At 42.9% G+C, this 18,685-nt stretch overlaps 1 protein-coding gene across 1 annotated transcript in view; it reads right to left on the bottom strand.

Annotated features, from left to right (window-relative positions):
• Positions 1-788: 788 nt before the first annotated feature.
• SMYD4 (SET and MYND domain containing 4) overlaps positions 789-18,685 on the bottom strand; it is a 54,464-nt gene continuing 36,567 nt past the window's right edge. Inside the window, exons 6-11 of the mRNA XM_041726559.1 lie at positions 7,898-8,089; positions 7,290-7,453; positions 4,566-4,698; positions 3,665-3,781; positions 3,352-3,475; positions 789-2,228 (exon numbers count right to left, since the gene is read on the bottom strand). Coding sequence (XP_041582493.1) covers positions 2,075-2,228; positions 3,352-3,475; positions 3,665-3,781; positions 4,566-4,698; positions 7,290-7,453; positions 7,898-8,089 — 884 coding nt within the window. The 3' untranslated portion in view covers positions 789-2,074. The remainder of the gene's footprint in view (positions 2,229-3,351; positions 3,476-3,664; positions 3,782-4,565; positions 4,699-7,289; positions 7,454-7,897; positions 8,090-18,685) is intronic.

Below are 18,685 nucleotides of genomic sequence, written 5' to 3'. Positions count from 1 at the left end.
TCTGGGTATATCTAAACTCTGCAGAAAGTCCCTATTTTTTTTTTAAGATTTTATTTACTTATTCATGAGAGACAGAGAGAGAGAGGCAGGGACACAGGCAGAGGGAGAAGCAGGCTCCTTGCAGAGAGCCTGATGTGGGACTCGATCCCAGGACCAGGATCACAGCCCTGAGCTGAAGGCAGACGCTCAACCGCTGAGCCACCCAGGCGTCCCAGAAATTCCCTATTTATAAGAACTTTTAGTTATCCTCATTGTAATAACTCAGGAATTGATTCTCTGCTCTGGGAGTGTTTATGTACTAGGACCACTAATACTCGCAAGAGGGTATCTCCTGCCCCCACCATCAGTAGGGTATGCTCTCAAATAAATCAAACTTTAGGCTTTTATTTTTTTTAAGATTTATTTTATTTGAGGGAGAGAGAGAGAGGGAGTGAGCACAAGCAGGAGGAGCAAAGGGTGAAGGAGAGAGAATCTCAAGCAGACTCATGCTGAGCATGGAGCCCGACATAGGCCCTGATTGCATGACTCTGAGACCATGTCCCAAGCCGAAATCGAGAGTCAGCTGCTCAACCGACTGTGCCCCTAGCTGCCCTCCCCGCAAAGCTTTAGGTTTTAATGCAAGCACAGATATCCCCCAGTTAAGCTAATGTCACCTGACAACATAGGATAACACACGACAGATAAGAGAGTAATTTGTAACGAGGAAATGTCTTATAAAGCATTGAAGGAAAGCTCCAAAGTACACCTAACATGGGCCCTGACATGTGAAAACTCTAAGCACATTCTTCTTAAGGGAGCATGCCTATTTTACAGACTATAACAAGACCCTTTTTTAGGAACACGAAACATGACAAGTGCTTGGAACAGAATATAGAACTATCCTCACAACTAAATTTTCAAGAAGAAAAATTTAACTCTGCACAAGAAAAAACCTCACTGGGCACTGCCTTGCCACAGTCAATTAGTAGAAAGAAGGACAAATGAGATTTTGCCTGACCCTCATTCACATGTTTGAATGTAAACTGTACTCTAAACACCCGGCTTCTTGAAAAGCTCCTGCCAGACATCTTCAGTGCTCTTCATTTCCTGCTTCTAATGCTGAGGCAAGTGATGGGCACTTCCTGAGCATGCTGAGGGTGGGTGGGCAAGATCTCAAAGCCGTGTGGACCTGACATTCCTTTCCGCTAACTCATTGGAACCACTCGGTCATGGATGGTCATACAGCAACCGAGATTTCAGTACAGAGAGTCTCCCTGCCTCTGGCCAGGATGGAGATCTCAACTATTGGTCCACATCCAGGCAGAAAAGAGCTATCACCCCGGCCTTTTTTTGCTGGAGTTTGAAACCACAAGCAGCATTGCCCATACCCTCCAGCATCTACTGAAGTCTCCCCAACATGGCTCAGGACTCAAGCAGGTTATGTTTCATTTGCCAGCTTGGGGAGGTCTGGTAGAAGGGAGTCCCTTTTCAGGATTGCTGATACACAGAACTGAGAAAGGAGGTCCGGAGGTCATTACTATAAGCTTGATTCTATTAGTGTTTGGTCAGCGAGTCTGCCCAGAGGACAGAATGAGAGGCAGATAATAAGGAGTGGAAACCTGATAGAAGACAAATTTAGAGTTGTCATCCCAGGAAGAGATTGCTCAACAATAAAGTGGCTCCATACTTATTTCTCTATTCACAATTTACACAAGTACCACTTTTAACAATGGAGTCAAGAAAGCTAGATACCGTAAATGAAATGGTGTCTCTAAAGGTAAAGGAGCCTTGGTAATTTCTTGCTTTATAATTATTTTTCAATTACAACACAACTACTAACGGCATGAGTTCCCACTGGAGTGGTACACAACATTTCATTACTACTAGAAACCATAGGAATGTTCCAGGAAAACAGACTATCATTTAGTGAAATGGAGTCTAGCCAAAACCCCAGGCTAACATCCAGATGCCTGCAGATCAGCTAAAAAAACCTTTTAGTGGGTTTAGGCTCTCTAGTCACTAGTTTTAAGTCTTTTCTGGGAACTGGGAGTTTTTACGGGAGGGTAGTTAACTATCTGAAGAAAACCCAGGGATCCTACAATGAAGGCCCCAAGGGGATGGGCGGCGAGTTCAATAAACAAGATTTCATCTTCTGTAGCTCCTGGATCTCGTCATTGCAAGGGCCATAGTGTACCATCAGAACCTTTTCTGCCCTCTCGACTGTGTTCAGTGCTTCTGGGATTGCAAACCTGAACCGAAGGAGGTAAAAGGGGTGAATCCACTCATTCAGTCAAGCAAACATTAATCAAGGGCCTAGTCTGACCCTGTGAAGAATACAAGATTATATAAGATCAATTTGTCCTCTAGGATCTCACAGTCTAGATAGGTAGGTTATATACTTTCACAAACACACTGTAAGGCAGAATTTGAAAACAGGAGAGAAAGAATAAAGATTCTAAGGTCTGGAGAAACAGGTAATTCTCAAAGTGTTCATCTGGGATTATCCTGCAGTTTACTCAGTAGTCTTCACCTTCAGCTAACCATGTCCACCCAGGACCTGACTCTGTAGCCCTGTCCCCTTTCTCTGACCAAATGCACAACCTCTATGTCTTGAGTCTCAGGTCCATAAACCATTCATAACCTTAGGATCAAGCTTCAAATACTGCCTCACGCCAAAGTGCACCAATGGCAGCTTTATCAAGGCTGGAAGGAAGTGTTCCATCTAGAAATAGGGCCTCCCAATGACCTCAGGTGCAAACATGGATGATATCAATCCTACTGGTCTTTCTTTTAAATCTTCAAAGCAGGGTTTCTCTGCCTTGACACTATTGACATTTGGGCTGGGTCATTCTTAGATGGTGGGGGGGCGGGGGGTGCTGTCCTGTGCATTGCAGGATGTTTAACAGCATCTCTGGCTTCCACCCTGAATCATGACAACCAAAAATGTCTCCAGACATTGCCAAATATCCTCCGGGGGGAAATTACTACTGGTTGAAAATGATTGCTTTAAAAGGAACTGGATGGGGGAAGGAAGAGCCCCTGGAGTTGAAGGTGCTGAGAATGAGGGTGGTGAGGGAGGCGTGAGGAAGCAGAGGGCTGTGGAGAGCTGCTGTGATGCGGGTGGTAGGGCTGTGTGGCAACTTCTCCCTAGGAATGTCCCTCTGTGCTAAGAGCTTTCCCCATATCTCCCAGGAGGAAATTCTAAAGCTTTGAGTTTGTCAATGAAACAGAAGGAAAGGATCTCTCATAAAGGGGAAATAAAGAAGTTTCCACATGCTTAAAAGCATCATTGGAGAAAAATAATGCACAGAAGAGCCTAATAGAAGACAGTGTGTGGCCTGGAGAGTGTTAGGAAACAAGAGAAAGACTTACCCATTGAAAAAGAGTTGGGCTAGTTTGAAGAGCTCATGGCCCACTTCAACACTGGATGGCCCATGGCGAACCTCAACCACTCGGAGACTCTTCTGTAGATGGGTAGCTGACTTTTGCCAGTCCCCTGCAAAGAAAGAAAAATCTGGTTCCAGAAAAGAACCACAGTCAACTGTGGATGAATGTTTTCAAGATGAGGAAAGCTCAGTGGAAGGAGAGAACAGCTTCAGTTAAAAGACTGATGAGGCTGGGGTTATGACCAAATGCATAAGGCAAACTTGGTCTTCAAAGCACAAAATGAAGACACATGCCATACCTAAGGCAGCGTAGGTCTGGGCCAGGGCATCCTCGATTTCTCCTACCATGCTGTGTTCTGCTGACAGGAAGCTCTCAGCATCATGCCGGCACTCCAGCAACAGCTGAACAGCTTGCTCTATCAATTCAAAAGAAGGTGGCCTCATTACTACATAAACCCAGTCCTAGAAACAAGAACCCAACTCTTAAATTCCACATTGGCTGGGCTGAATGTGGACACCCCGGTTTGTGCCCTGCTGTGAAGAACCCATGTTTGTTCCCATAAAGCAGTTGTTCTCTTGCATTTTCTTTCAATAGAAGGTGCTAGGTGAGGCCTCTCCACATTGACTCTAGGTTTCCAACTTCGAGTGGCCCATACTCCACTTATGATCATTATCTCTCTCAACTCAGAAGTCTAAGTTAAAGGTCAACTTTCACAAAGTAGGGTAAATCACATGACATCAAGGTCTAAGGTGGAGTTTGCGAGAACGTGGAGTTACACGACTCTCTGAAAAAAGCAGGATACTCCTGTCTATGTTCCACTGCTCTCTGGAAGAGATGAGATTCTGATGAGACCAGAGAAACCTTGCTAGGAAATTAGGTCATTAGGCCCTGCAATTAAAATAAATGACACTGAACTTCTGGAAATGCACTAAGATCATGGATGTTAGAGATAAGCCTTTAGTCATCACGGGTACTTCAACTGAGCTCTCCAGTGCATGAGAGAACAACAGCTTAAATCATCTGGTCCTTTTCAAGGATACCACACAAACTCACTAGTTAGAGTTTGGTCTCACTGGCCTGCATAGCCATCTTGTGGATGCCATGGGGATAAGTAAATGGAACTCTTCAATCAGCATTGAGTATCCCAGAATAAGTAAAAAGGAAAGGGCTGGAGAACCAAAGTAGGGGGCCAGTCTCACCTAGTTTACCACTTCTGAGAAGCTCCTGGGCAATCCCAACCTGCTGCTGGAGGTCCTGTAACTGAGAGGTGAGGTGATCCCTGCTGACCGATTCCGTACAGGACATGCTGCCACAGCTCAGGATGTCACCTCCCTGTGAAAGTCAGGTTTGTCTTTACTCCTACACCAGAGTCACTTAGCAACACCGTGTGTGTTTTACATTAGAGGGTCACTCCCTATGGGCCAAAGAGATGCCTGTAAAATACACCATAACCAAAGCCTGATTCGATTGGGTTTGACAGCAGCAACTCTAATGAAAGCAGGAACTGATCCCACCCTGAGATTTTTTTTTTAAGATTTTATTTATTTATTCATGAGAGACACACACACACAGAGAGAGAGGCACAGAGACAGGCAGAGGGAGAAGTAGGCTCCATGCAGGGTGCCTGACGGGGGACTCAATCCCAGGTCTCCAGGGGATCCACTGAGCCACCTGGGCTGCCTGAGATTTAATTTTTTTTTAAGATTTATTTATTTATTTATTCATGATAGAGAGAGAGAGGGAGAGAGGCAGAGACACAGGAGGAGGGAGAAGCAGGCTCCATGCCGGGAGCCTGGTGTGGACTCAATCCTGGGACTCAGGACCATGCCTTGGGCCAAAGGCAGGCGCCAAACCGCTGAGCCACCCAGGGATCCCTGAGATTTAATTTTTTTAAATTAAAAATTAATTTAAAAAAAATTAATTTTAATTAACCGCAGCACCCTGCGATCACGCTCTGAGACAAAGGCAGATGCTCAACTGCTGAGCTACCCAGGTGTCCCAAGATTAATTTCTTGCAACCAAAATTAATTTGGTATAGGTCACAGTTTCTTTCTGTCTCTATACCCCTCTCTTGTGTCTCTTTGGGTCTGGACCTTTGGATGACAGACATATTTCTAGTGGTTATGAAAAAAGCCCTAAGAGCATAGAGTTGTTGAATCACCCTGTTATTATCAACTCTGTTGAGTCACCTAAAATTAATGTGACATTCTGTATCAATTATACTTCCATTAAGTTCCAAGAACTTCCAAAAAAAGCAAAAGCCAGGGGCAACTGGGTGGCATAGTCAGTTAAGCAAGTCCAACTCTCAGTTTTGGCTCAGGTTTTGATCTCAAGGTCATGGGACGGAGCCCTGTATCAAGCTCTGTGCTCAGCATGAAGTCTGCTGGAAATTATCTCCCTCTCCTTCAACCCTTCCTACTTGTGCTTTCTAAAATAAGTAAAACCTTAAAAAAAAAAAAAAAAGGCAAAAGCCATAAGAAAACCAATAGGAAGAGATGCCAGGTGAGCCCTCCCCACATTTGACCTTGAGTTTATAACTTCAGCTTTCCAACACAACCAGCTCTACACTACACTTATAGTTCCCCTAAGAATACTGTATCCTCTCGCAGAGGAGAAAATCTTTGAGATGCACTTTTGCTGTATGTATGTATGTATGTATGTATTTATTTTAGGGAGGGGCAGAGGGAGAGAGAGAATTTTTTTTTTTAAAGATTTTATTTATTTATTCCTGAGAGACACAGAGAGAAGCAGAGACAGACAGAGGGAGAAGCAGGCTCCTCACAGGGAGCCCGATGTGGGACTCGATCCCTGAACCGGGATCACGCCCTGAGCCAAAGGCAAACGCTCAACCACTGAGCCATCCAGGTGTCCCAAGAGAGAGAATCTTAAACAGGCTCCATGCCCAGCATGAAGCCTGACATGGGGCTCGATCTCATGACCTGAGATTATGACCCGAGCCAAAATCAAGAGTTGGATGCTTAATCAACTAAGCCACCTAGGGGCCCCACTTGCCAGTATCTACCCCCTTATTTGGCAATAGCAATATGATTTCTCCTGAGGATCCTCTCCTACCCTCCCATAGTCAGTGCTAGTCACTGAGCAAGTAAGCATGTGGTTTACATCAGACCAATTCTTCTGGGCCAACAGGCTGGAGTGAGTCTGGAGTGAGCCTGGAGTTTCCACCAGCCACAGGTATCAGATCAATGAAATGCAGTCCAATTTTTGCCCAGACTGCTGTTGGAGGAATGCCTGTCTTTATCCTCCTGGCCCAGGGGCTGTGAGGCTGGAGCTACAGGCAGCTATCTTGCCACTACTAGAAGGAAGTCTGAGGACTGAGCTAACAGAGAAAGTGGAGCTGAGGGAGGCAGAGAGAAACTGGGTCTTGGTGACATTATCTGAGCCTCAGATCAAGTTGTTACCTGAAGTACCCCTGTCCTGGGATTTTTTTTTTTTTCCCAAAGATTGACTGATTGGTTGACTGATTCATGAGAGACACAGGGGGGCGGGGGGCAGAGACACAGGCAGAGGGAGAAGTAGGCTCCATGCAGGGAGCCTGATGTGGGAGTCGATCTTGGGACTCCAGGATCGCACCCTGGGCCAAAGGCAGGCGCTAAACCTCTAAGCCACCCAGAGATCCCTGTCCTGGGATCTTTTTAGTGATTTACTTGAGCAAATAAATTCTCAGTCTTTCTTACTGCCGCCCCTAACCCGACCAGTTTAGGTGGGATTTCCTATTATTTTCAGGAGACAGATGACTAAATCTAGCCTTTCCTATGGTTCCCCATGGAGGGATAACCTCTGTGTGGGCAAGATGCACTGAAGGGGAAGAGCCTGTTGCTGTCTCTCCTGAAGATTTATGGCCTTTGGGCTGGGTGACTGTCCTCCTGCCCCAGTGGAAAATAGAAGGGGGAAGAGAGATTCACCTGCAGGAGTGCTCCGCACTGGTTACAGCAGAATGCCTCCCACCGGGGCCTGGCAACGGCTCTGTGCTTCTCCTTCTGACACGCTGGGCAGCCACAATCAAAGAAATACTGAGACCTCAGCTTCTGCTGCCTGTCGGCAACACCCATCCTGCTGTAGTGAGGCCCTGCAGAGAGACCATACTTGGTCAATACTGAAGACACGAGAGAGTCGAGCACTACTTCTAAAACTTCAGCTTAGCGGAGGCAATTCTTCATCATGTGACAAGTACTTTTACTCAAACATTTGTGGCAATAGACGTAGACATAAGCTTCTGAGTTGCAAGGACAGGAAGGAAAAAAAAAAAAACCCAAAGTTATTCTTAGTCTGGTTTTTGGAATAGAAAGTTTATGGATAAAAAAAAAAAAAAAAAAAAAAAGAAAGTTTATGGATTTGAGCAGGGAGATACAGGATAGTTTAAACAGAACAGGGCCAAGGAAGGAGGCCAGGAGGCCTCTTTTTCTGGCCTAAGTATGCACTGCCTTCACCTGTCCGGGGGTTTGCTCATACTCATCTGCCCTGTCCTTTCCTGCCACAGAAGTGAGGACAGTGATGAGGAGGGAGGGCTCACCATAGCAGTGGAGGATCTCTTGCCCTTTCCCAATCTGCTGTGATGCCCGGATGGTGGCGACGGTGCTAATGAAGGACACACTGGTATTGGGGCTGCAGGAATGGTTCAGGAGGCTGACCACGGGGAAGATGCCTGTGGCAAGGCGGATCTGCCTGCTGTTGCTAACGTTGTTTTCTTTAGATCCTGAAAGTGCTAGAGGAAAAAGGAAAAATGTGTCAGGACATTCATCTTGGCCTTACCATCCATTCCTCAGAAGATGAGCTGGGCACCTGGGCCTGAAGCCCATCTGAGTCAGAGCTCCACAGCCGGATTCAATACACATCAAATGGAACATGACTCACAGCAAACGCTTGTCCCCAGGAAGCAAAGCGAATGAACACATGAAAAGTCCACTGGAATCCTGGAATCTAACCATTGTATCTCAATATCAGAAAAAATCCAAAGATTAGAATTTATAAAACAAAATAAAAATAAAAAAGGAACTATCGGTCGGGAGCCTTCCAGACAGACAGTTTCATAATGTTCACCAGGACATAGAAACCAGAATACCTGCTGAGGTTATTTCCCAAAGACTTCTATAGTTGAATCTGCTTTTGTTTAACTGGCTATTCAATAGAACAAGTAATCTAATTAGTATACCAAAATAAACAGGTTTACAATATATTTTAAAAAATCATATTCCTTATGCTTACCTGTTCATTCTGCAGTCTGTCCCAACTTTGTGGGAAAACTGCCAGCATTTAGTTCTCATTGAAAAAAACCTTTCTGGGGGCGCTTGGGTGCTTCAGTCAGTTAAGTATCTGCCTTTGGCTCAGGTCTTGATCCCACGACTCTGCTTCTCCCTCCTCGTTTGCCCTTGCCCCATTTGTGCGCTCTCTCTCAAAAATAAATAAAATCCTTGGTGGTGGAGGGGGGGATGGGGGATGGACAAGCCTCTCTGGAAAAGTTCTATTCAAGATAGTCTCAAGTCCCAAACAATCTCTTCTTTGAAACACTATTAACCAGCAATTTACATGATTGAAAATTAGGAAGGAAGAGAAAGGCCTCTAAGCAGTGAGGCTATTTCTACCACAACACTCTCACACTTATATTCGTTATGTGAGTTCCTTATACTCTCATGCAGTCCTATTTGCTCTTATTTTAGCCACAGTTATAACTGGCTTGGTTTTCCAGTTTCTCAGCCCACAGCAGTCTGGAAACAGAGAACTAGTAAGAGGCAGGTTTTCTGACAATGGCAGAAGAGACAGGGTGACAGACAGGAGAGGGAAGTAGAAAACTTTTATAAGAATAACAGCCTCAGGGGAAACAAAAAAAAACTAGTATCACTCAAGCTTTACACTGTAACATCTCCCTTAACTGGAGGTTCCTAGACTGATGGCATATCTACTGGGTTTTGTAATAACCATACATATCTCAGGAATAATGCATGCACAAGATAGATAACCTTGGGCATCCAGAAAGGCTTAAAGTGTGTTTAGTAGCCTTGGTGTAAACATGAGGAAATTGTATATTTTCAACAAAACTGGTTGAAATATGAAAGATGCTGGTACTTCAAAGGGAAACTTTCAGTTTTCTGGATAAATGAAAAATGTTCAGCTAATTGTGGTATCACTGTGTATGCCAGGAATCTCAACACACCAACCACCGAAGAAATGAAGTAGTCTACAAATGTAATGAATAAAGAAAGTATCATGAACCATCATGTGAAAATGTTCTAGAAAGGAAAACATTAAATACAGGAATAATGTCATCTCTCTGCCGACAATTCTATTATCTGTTGCTACGGAGGACAAGAATAGGACAAGTAAATAAAATTCACAGGGAATCCAAATGACTCAATTTTAGTCAACAGCCCTACAAATTGTATTGAAATCTTTCATCAGAGCCTCACTTAGGTATTTAGCAGATTTTAGCCTCCCCTCCTTTTCCCCCTGTCCAATGCCTACCTTCTGGTATATGTGCTAATGAGCAGTGAAAATGCTAAAAGGTAGGCAGCAGGAAGGAGCAGTACAGGGCATGAACAGTTTGTAGTCTGAATAATCAGCCTCTGCATAATTAAGAAGTTGACTTGCATTCCCAACTACTGATAACTGGAAAGCTATATTAAAACATTTGCTAAAATTTTCCCAGAAAAAGTTATCACAATACAGTGAGTAATGTCAGCTTCGTGAATTATTTATAGATTATTCTCTAACATAAGTAGGCCCAGGAACTGAGTGGGGTGCATATTTATGTCAGAGTTGAGTTTCTCTCCAATTATTTCTAAAAATTAAGTATTGACTTAAAAATTATCCAATATTTTGCATTAGTCATCTGTTAACAGAGATAATGGAAAGTGAGAATATATAAGGACCTTACCAATCAAATTTAATATGTGACATTTTGTGTATAAAGCAAAAACACAAAGAGGGAGTGATTATTTTACTAAAAGTGTACTTTGGCAATACCCCCTAGTGCATTTAAAATGGATTCAAGGGGGGCACCTGGGAGTCCTAAGTGGTTAAGTGTCTGACTCTTGATTTCAGCTCAGGTCATGATCTTGCGGTCGTGAGACTGGGCCTTCTTGGGCTCCAAACTCAGCGGAGTCTGCTCTGCTTCTTCCTTCATGTCTTTCTCTCTCTCAAATAAACAAACAAATAAATAAATAAATCTTCTTTCCCCTAAGGTTTTATTTATTTATTCATGAGAGACACAGAGAGAGAGAGAGAGAGAGAGAGAGAGAGAGATGCAGAGACACAAGCAGAGGGAGAAGCAGGCTCCATGCAGGGAGCCTGATGTGGGACTCGATCCCAGGACTCCAGGACTCCAGCCCACACGTGGACTGAAGGCGGCACTAAACCGCTGAGCCACCTGAGTCACCCAGGCTTTCCTAAATAAATAAATCTTAAAAAATAATAATAATAAAATGAGATTCAAGTACAGAAAAAAAATTCAATCACAATACTTTCAGAATATACTTATTCTGGTAGATACTTTATGATGTAAGAAATTTGTGTGTATGTCACACAAATAATCAAGGACACAAACTGGAGGTAGATTCCTTGGTTGTTGAAGAGTGAAAGCAAAGAGCACTGAATTAATCTGAACCTATGTGGAATCTCATTAAGCCTTGTAATGACTCCAGATACATCTCAAACCTGCCATTCCCTCTGAGATAGAACCACACATACCACAGTCTAGAATATCATCAATGGCCAGTTCTGTGCCTTAAGATTAGTATCAAAGACAGGTGTCTGGGCAGCCTGGGTGGCTCAGCGGTTTAGTGCCGCCTTCTGCCCGGGGTGTGATCCTGGAGACCCAGGATCGAGTCCCACATCGGCCTCTTGCATGGAGCCTGCTTCTCCCTCTGCCTGTGTCTCTGCCTCTCTGTGTGTCTCTCATGAATAAACAAAATCTTAAAACAAAAAACAAAAAGACAGGTGTCTGAGGGACTCTGATTAAATAGGATTTATGCAAAGATAATACCATACATTTTCATAGGTTTTGGTCAAAGTCTATCCTAGTTAATGCTTGAATCCTTCTGTGCTGCTAATGAAAGACCTGCTAATCAAATTCCATAGGAACACTAACTGGGAGGTTTTGGAACTCCAAAGAAATAATAAAAAGGGATTTAACAAGATTAGAAATATGAGCAGACTAAATCAAAATCAGATTGGATTCAAACCTAAAAGTGAACATTGCTGGTGGGTGTATAACTAGTGCAACTTCCCTGGAGGGCAATTTTACAAATGTCCTCCAGGTATCAAATGCTTTAAAAATGTTCATATAGGGCGGCCCTGGTGGCCCAGCAGTTTAGCGCTGCCTTCAGCCCGGGGTGTGATCCTGGAGACCCAGGATCGAGTCCCACGTCAGGCTCCCTGCATGGAGCCTGCTTCTCCCTCTGCCTGTGTCTCTGCCTCTCTCTCTCTGTCATGAATAAATAAATAAAATCTTTAAAAAAATGTTTATACAGAGGCTCCTGCATGGCTCAGCCAATTGGGCTTCCGACTCTAGATTTTGGCTCAGGTCACTATTTTGGGGTGTGAGATTAAGCCATGAGTAGTGGGGAGTCTGCTTGTGATTCTTTCCCTCTGTTCCTCCCCCTACTTGTGTGCCCGCCCCCACTTTCTCTACGGTGAATAAATAAATCTTTAAAAACAAAATAATTATTTCATTTGCTTACAATGCTCTGTGCCAGCAAATCTGCCCGTTGTTCAATTACACATGTTTTCTGCTGGTCTTGCCCGGAATTATTCATATGATTGCATTCATCAGGCACATGGTCTTTTACCCTCATGAAGGCAAGGCTAAAAACAAAAGGAAGGCTAACCTAGGCTTGTTCATATGGCCACACATCATCATTCCAAGAAAATGACATGGAAGCTACAAGGCCTCTCAAAACTTAGACTCAAAAGTCACATAAGGTCACTTCCACTGCATTCCACGGGTCAAAGTCAGTCACAGGGCTGGCCCAGATTCAGGGGCAAAGGAAACAGACTTTATTTCTTGATTGGAGAAAAAGCAAGTAAAGTTGCAAAAGGGCAAACATACAGGGGTGGGTGAAATTGTTCAGGTAAGTTTTGCAAACAATTTTCTCCAGAAGCCTAGAGGTTCATCCAGTCCTCTCATTATCCATATGGACATACTGAGTGACATTTCTCTGACTTTGGTGGTAGCAACATCTTTCTAGACATGTCTCCTGAGGCAAGGGAAACAAAAACAAAAACTATTGGGACTACCTCAAAATAAAAAGCTTTTGTACAGCAAAGTAAATAGCCAACCTTCTTAAATGGGAGAAGATATCTGTAAATGACATGTCTGATGAAGGTCAGTATTCAAAATATATATGAAGAACTGATACAATTCAACACCTAAAAACCAAATAATGCAATTAATAAATAAGCAGAACAGACATTTCTCCAAAGAAGACATACAAATGGCCAACAAACACATGAAAAGATGCTCAACATCACTCATTATCAGGGAAATGCAAATCAAATGGCTGTCAGAATGGCTATAATAAAAAGACCAGCAGGAATAATGTTGGCGAGGATGTGGAGAAAAAGGAACCCTCATGCACTGTTGGTAGGAATGCAAACTGGTGCAGCCACCGTGGAAGACAGTTGGGAGGTTCCTCAAAAAGCTAAAAATAGAACTACCTTATGATCCAGTAATCACCCTACTGGGTATTTACCCATAGTAATTCCTTAATATGGAATTTCATATTTCTTTATATGAAAACGTTAACTATGCACCCCTGTGTTCATTGCAGCATTATTTACAACAGCCAAACCATGGAAACAGCCCAAATGTCCACTGATAGATGAATGGATAAAGAAGATGTGGTATATATACACAATGCAGTATTATTTAGCCTTAAAAAGAATGGAGTAAGAGAATATAATGGCAAACAAAATAAGCTTGTCAGAGAGAGAAAAACACCATATGATTTCACTCATATGTGGAATTTAATAAATAAATGAGCAAAGAAAAAGAGACACACCAAGAAACAGATTTTTTTTTTTTTTTAAGATTTTATTTAGGGACGCCTGGGTGGCTCAGCGGTTGAGCATCTGCCTTCAGCCCAGGGCATGATTCTGGAGTTGTGGGATCGAGTCCCACATTGGGCTCCCTGCATGGAGCTTGCCCCCCACCCCCCACGCCGTGTCTCTCATGAATAAATAAATAAAATCTAAAAAAAAAAAAGGTTTTATTTATTTATTCATGAAAGATACACAGGGAGAGGCAGGCTCCCTGCTGGAAGCCTGATGCAGGACTCGATCCCAGGACCATGACCCAAGCCAAAGGCAGATGCTCAGTCACTGAGCCACTCAGGTGCCCCCTCAAGAAACAGATTCTTAACTATGGAGAACAAACTGATGGCTACCAGAGGGGAGGTAGGTGGGGGCGAGGGGAGGTGAGGAAGGGAATGGAGAAAATATTGTACACCTGAAACTAATAGAACACTGTTAACTACACTGGAATTTTTTAAAAAGTATACAAAAAAAAAAAAGTATACTAAGTGAGACACACGAAAAGGTTAAGTAATCTGATTGAGTTCTTACAGAGGGTTAGTGGTTAGAGTCAGTGGAGTGCAAACCCAGATCTATGGCTTCCCAGTCCCGTATTGCCATTCCTTCAAGGATCTATTTCACCCACATTCTCTAATTTTTTTTTTTTTACTGATTATAGCATTTTTGATATTTGGTCTTAAAGTTAAATCTATCTTTTAATTAACTAAATTGGATATTCTATGCTTTACAAAGCTCTCACCCTAAGACCATGAAAGTGTTCACTTACCTTTTTCTAGATATTTTACAGTTTAATATTTTACAGTTTACAGTTCACTAACTTTTTAATGATTTGGAGAATTTAATACTTTTAGGGGGCTATCACATCAGTACCACTGTTTTTAATTACTGTAGCTTAATGGTTTTTTAAATTATTTATTTATTTATTTATTTATTTTTTAAATAAATTTCTCTTATTTATTTTTTTAAATTTTTTTAAAATTTTTATTTATTTATGATAGTCATGGAGAGAGAGGAAGGCAGAGACACAGGCAGAGGGAGAAGCAGGCTCCATGCACCGGGAGCCCGACGTGGGATTCGATCCCAGGTCTCCAGGATCGCGCCCTGGGCCAAAGGCAGGCGCCAAACCGCTGCGCCACCCAGGGATCCCGGTTTTTTTTTTTTAAAGATTTATTTATTCATAGAGACAGAGAGAGGCAGAGACACAGGCAGAGGGAAAAGCAGGCTCCATGCAGAGAGCTCGATGTGGGACTCGATCCAGGGTCTCCTGGATCACGCCCTGGGCTGCAGGCGGCGCCAAACCGCTGCGCCACCGGGGCTGCCCTGTAGCTTAATGTTGATATGAAATCTCATGGTACCAAGACCCTTCAGTACTGTTTATTTTTTTTAAGATTTTATTTATTTATTCATGAGAGACACACAGGCAGAGACTCAGGCAGAGGGAGAAGCAGGCTCCATGCACGAAGCCCGATGCGGGACTCTATCCAAGGTCTCCAGGATCACATCCTGGGCTGAAGGCGGCGCCAAACCGCTGAGCCACCTGGGCTGCCCCCTCTTCTGTTTATTATTATTATTATTGGAGCACCTGGGTGGCTGTTGGTTAAGCCACCGACTCTTGATTTTTGGCTCAGTTCCTGATCTCAGGGTGGAGATCAGCCCTGCCTCCAGTTCTAGAGCTAGGCGGTAGTCTGCTTGGGATTTCTCTTTCTGTCTCTCCCTCCCTCTGCTCCTCCCCACCACATGTGCATGCGTGCACACTCTAAATAAAATCTTTCAGGGGATCCCTGGGTGGCGCAGCGGTTTGGCGCCTGCCTTTGGCCCAGGGCGCGATCCTGGAGACCCGGGATAGAATCCCACTCAGGCTCCTGGTGCATGGAGCCTGCTTCTCCCTCTGCCTGTGTCTCTGCCTCTCTCTCTCTATGACTATCATAAATAAATAATAAAAAAAATTAAAAATATTAAAAAAAATCTTTCAAAAAACTTTTATTATTATTATTATTATTATTATTATTATTATTATTATTATTATTAAGTTCAGCTTTTTTACTGAACAGGTTATAGAAGAGGTGTAGTCAAAAAGACCAAAGTGAACATCATCATTGGGCTCCTCTGATTCTTCTTTGCTTCCATCTTCTCACACAGGGCAGCAGTGGTGGTGGGAGCAGGACCTCCTGTGGATATGGCCCCAGTTGCTGGGATGGTTCCACCAGCCCCTTCGTTATAGATGAGACTCCCAGTGTTGACACTGGCCAGGGCCTTTGCCAACAAGCCAGTGGGAAGGTTGGACATTTACACTGGGGACCTTCAGAATGGTACTATTGATCTTAGTCTTGGTGAGCACCACATGGTCTTACAGGATGAGCTCTGAAATGGAGGGTGTTAGGAGGGTGTGGGTGGGCACCAGCCTTGGCTTCTTCTGAAGGACCTCGCTTCCTCTGGGACCGAGGTCAAGAATTCAGTATTCTTCTGCAAAATGGCTATTCTCACCACTTATTCAGGATGAACTTTACAATCACTGTCAAATTCCAAGAAAAATCCAATAGTGATTTTATGTAAAACCACATTACACTAATTTGGTGAATGTGGGGGAACCGTCGTTTTTAGTTTTCAGTTTTTCCATCTGAGATTATGGCTTGTCTCTGCATTTACCCAAACCTTCTTGTATATCCCTCCAAATTAACATATGTTTGCATTTCTGGATGAAACCCTTCTTGGTCATCTATGAGAATTCCTTCAATAAACTGCTGGATGTGATATGGGAGTGATTCTTTCAGGGTTCCTTCAGAGATACTCACAAGTGAGAATATCCTTGGCTTTCTAGAATGAGTAGGAAAGGACTCCAGGTTCTCCCATACCCTGCAACACTTTATATTGTATAAAAATGATCTGTTTCTTGAAAGATATTCTTTCTTTGCTTTATTTTTTTAAATTGTGGCTGAATGGGGATCCCTGGGTGGCGCAGCGGTTTGGCGCCTGCCTTTGGCTCAGGGCGCGATCCTGGAGACCCGGGATCGAATCCCACATCAGGCTCCCGGTGCATGGAGCCTGCTTCTCCCTCTGCCTGTGTCTCTGCCTCTCTCTCTCTCTCTCTCTGTGACTATCATAAATAAATAAAAAAAAAAAAAAAAAAAAAAAAAAAAAAAAAAAAAAAAAAAAAAAATTGTGGCTGAATAAGGTCCTTAGAAGTTTTGAAGAACTATACAGAAAAGACTGGGTCTGGCTTGTTTTCATGGAAATATTTTGATAATCTTTTTCAATTTCTTCCACAGTCACTGGATTTTTCAAGTGTTCTCCTGAGAAAATGTAGGAAATTTAGATTTTCTACAAAGTTTTCTACTGCATGTTTTCAAATTTATTTATTTATTTATTTTTTTATTTTTTTATTTTTTTATTTTTTTATTTATTTATGATAGTCATACAGAGAGAAAGAGAGAGAGGCAGAGACACAGGCAGAGGGAGAAGCAGGCTCCATGCGCCGGGAGCCCGACGTGGGATTCGATCCCGGGTCTCCAGGATCGCGCCCTGGGCCAAAGGCAGGCGCCAAACCGCTGCGCCACCCAGGGATCCCTGTTTTCAAATTTAATAGTCTAAAATTATATTAAGTATTTGCTTAAAATTTTTAAATTAATTTATATTATTGTCTATATCCCCTTCATTGTTCCCAATATTGTGGGCTTTTCTTTTTTCTAAATATATACCGTAATTAGATTTGCCAAATCTCTGTCTACATCAGGAGTCTGTAAACTGTAACCTATGTGCTGAATCCTACCTGCTGCCTGTTTTTGTACAGACTGTGCTCTAAGACCTGTGTTCACATTTAAAAGACTATTTTATTTATTTATTAGAGAGAGAGAGAGAGAGAGAGAGAGAGAGTGCAAGCCAGGGCGAAGAGTGGCAGAGGGAGAAGCAGGATCCCCACTGAGCAGGGATGCAGGGCTCAACCCCAGGACCCTGGGATCATGACCTGAGCCGAAGGCAGACACTTAACCAATTGAGCCACCCAGGCGCCTGTGTTCACATTATGAAGTGGCTGAAAAAAAAATGAATAATGCTCACGATGTGAAAATTATAAGAAATCAAATTTCAGAGTCCATAATAAAGTTTATTGGAACCCAGTCATACTCATGCATTTGTGCATTGTCAATGGCTGCTTTTGTGCTACAAAGGCAAAAGAAATATAGATAAAATTAAATTTCCTTAGAACTTGCAGCTCAATGACAAATAGTTGAGACAGGCAGAGTATGACAATCCTCAAGGAGTTCACAACTGCCTTAACGTTAATGCTTTGCTAGAGGCAAAAAATAACCTTAGCTTGACAGACCTCCAGGATCCTCTAAGTTTTCCTTAACACATGAAAATCCTTTAGAAAACTTCCTTTATCTCTACACCCCATCCCCCAACTTAAAAGTATAAAATCAATCACTCCTCACAATTCCAGTGCAGTTCTTTCTGCCCATGGGTGCTGTTCCATGCTTTAATAAAAACACCTTTTTGCGCTGAAAACGTCTCAGGAATTCTTTCTTGGCCATTTGCTCCCAGACCAGTCATATGACCCTGGTCTAATGGATACCAGTTTTGATAGCTATATGTACTGAATCCCCTAGTATATTAGTTATCTTGGCTTGTATATCCTTATTTTTAATATATTTGATCAAAGTCATAGTGGTATATTAAAGTTTCTCACAATATGGAGTTTTTACCAGTTTCTCCTTGTATACTTAATTTTTGTTTTATAGTCACAAACTCTGTGTTCCTTTTTTAAAAAGATTTTATTTATTTATTCATGAGAGAGACACACACACACACAGAGGCAGAGACCTAGGCAGAGGGAGAAGCAGGCTCCATGTAGGGAGCCCGATGTGGAACTTGATCCCAGAACCCTGCGATCATGCCCTGAGCCGAAGGCAGATGCTCAATAGCTGAGCACCCAGGCATCCCAATCTCTATGTTTCTGAGACCTAAGGTTGATGATGTATTTAAATGCGGAAAGTGTCTGGGGCACCTGGGTTGCTCAGTGGTTGAGCGTCTGCCTTTGGCTCAGGACGTGATCCTGGGGTCCTGGGATTGAGCCCTACATTGGGCTCCCCAAAGGGAGCCTGCTTTTCCCTCTCCTATGTCTCTGCCTCTCTGTGTATCTCATGAATAAATACATAAAATCTTTAAAACAAAATTAAAAAAAAAACCAATGTGGAAAGTGTCCTTTATAAAAATAAAATTCCTTCTTTTTACTAGATACCTTGGGTTCTGTTTCATATTAATACTAATTAATGTGTTATTT

The sequence above is a fragment of the Vulpes lagopus genome, chromosome 12, assembly GCF_018345385.1.
Source record: "Vulpes lagopus strain Blue_001 chromosome 12, ASM1834538v1, whole genome shotgun sequence".
In the NCBI taxonomy this organism is placed as follows: Eukaryota; Metazoa; Chordata; class Mammalia; order Carnivora; family Canidae; genus Vulpes; species Vulpes lagopus.
This window is presented reverse-complemented; position numbering and strand designations above follow the sequence as displayed.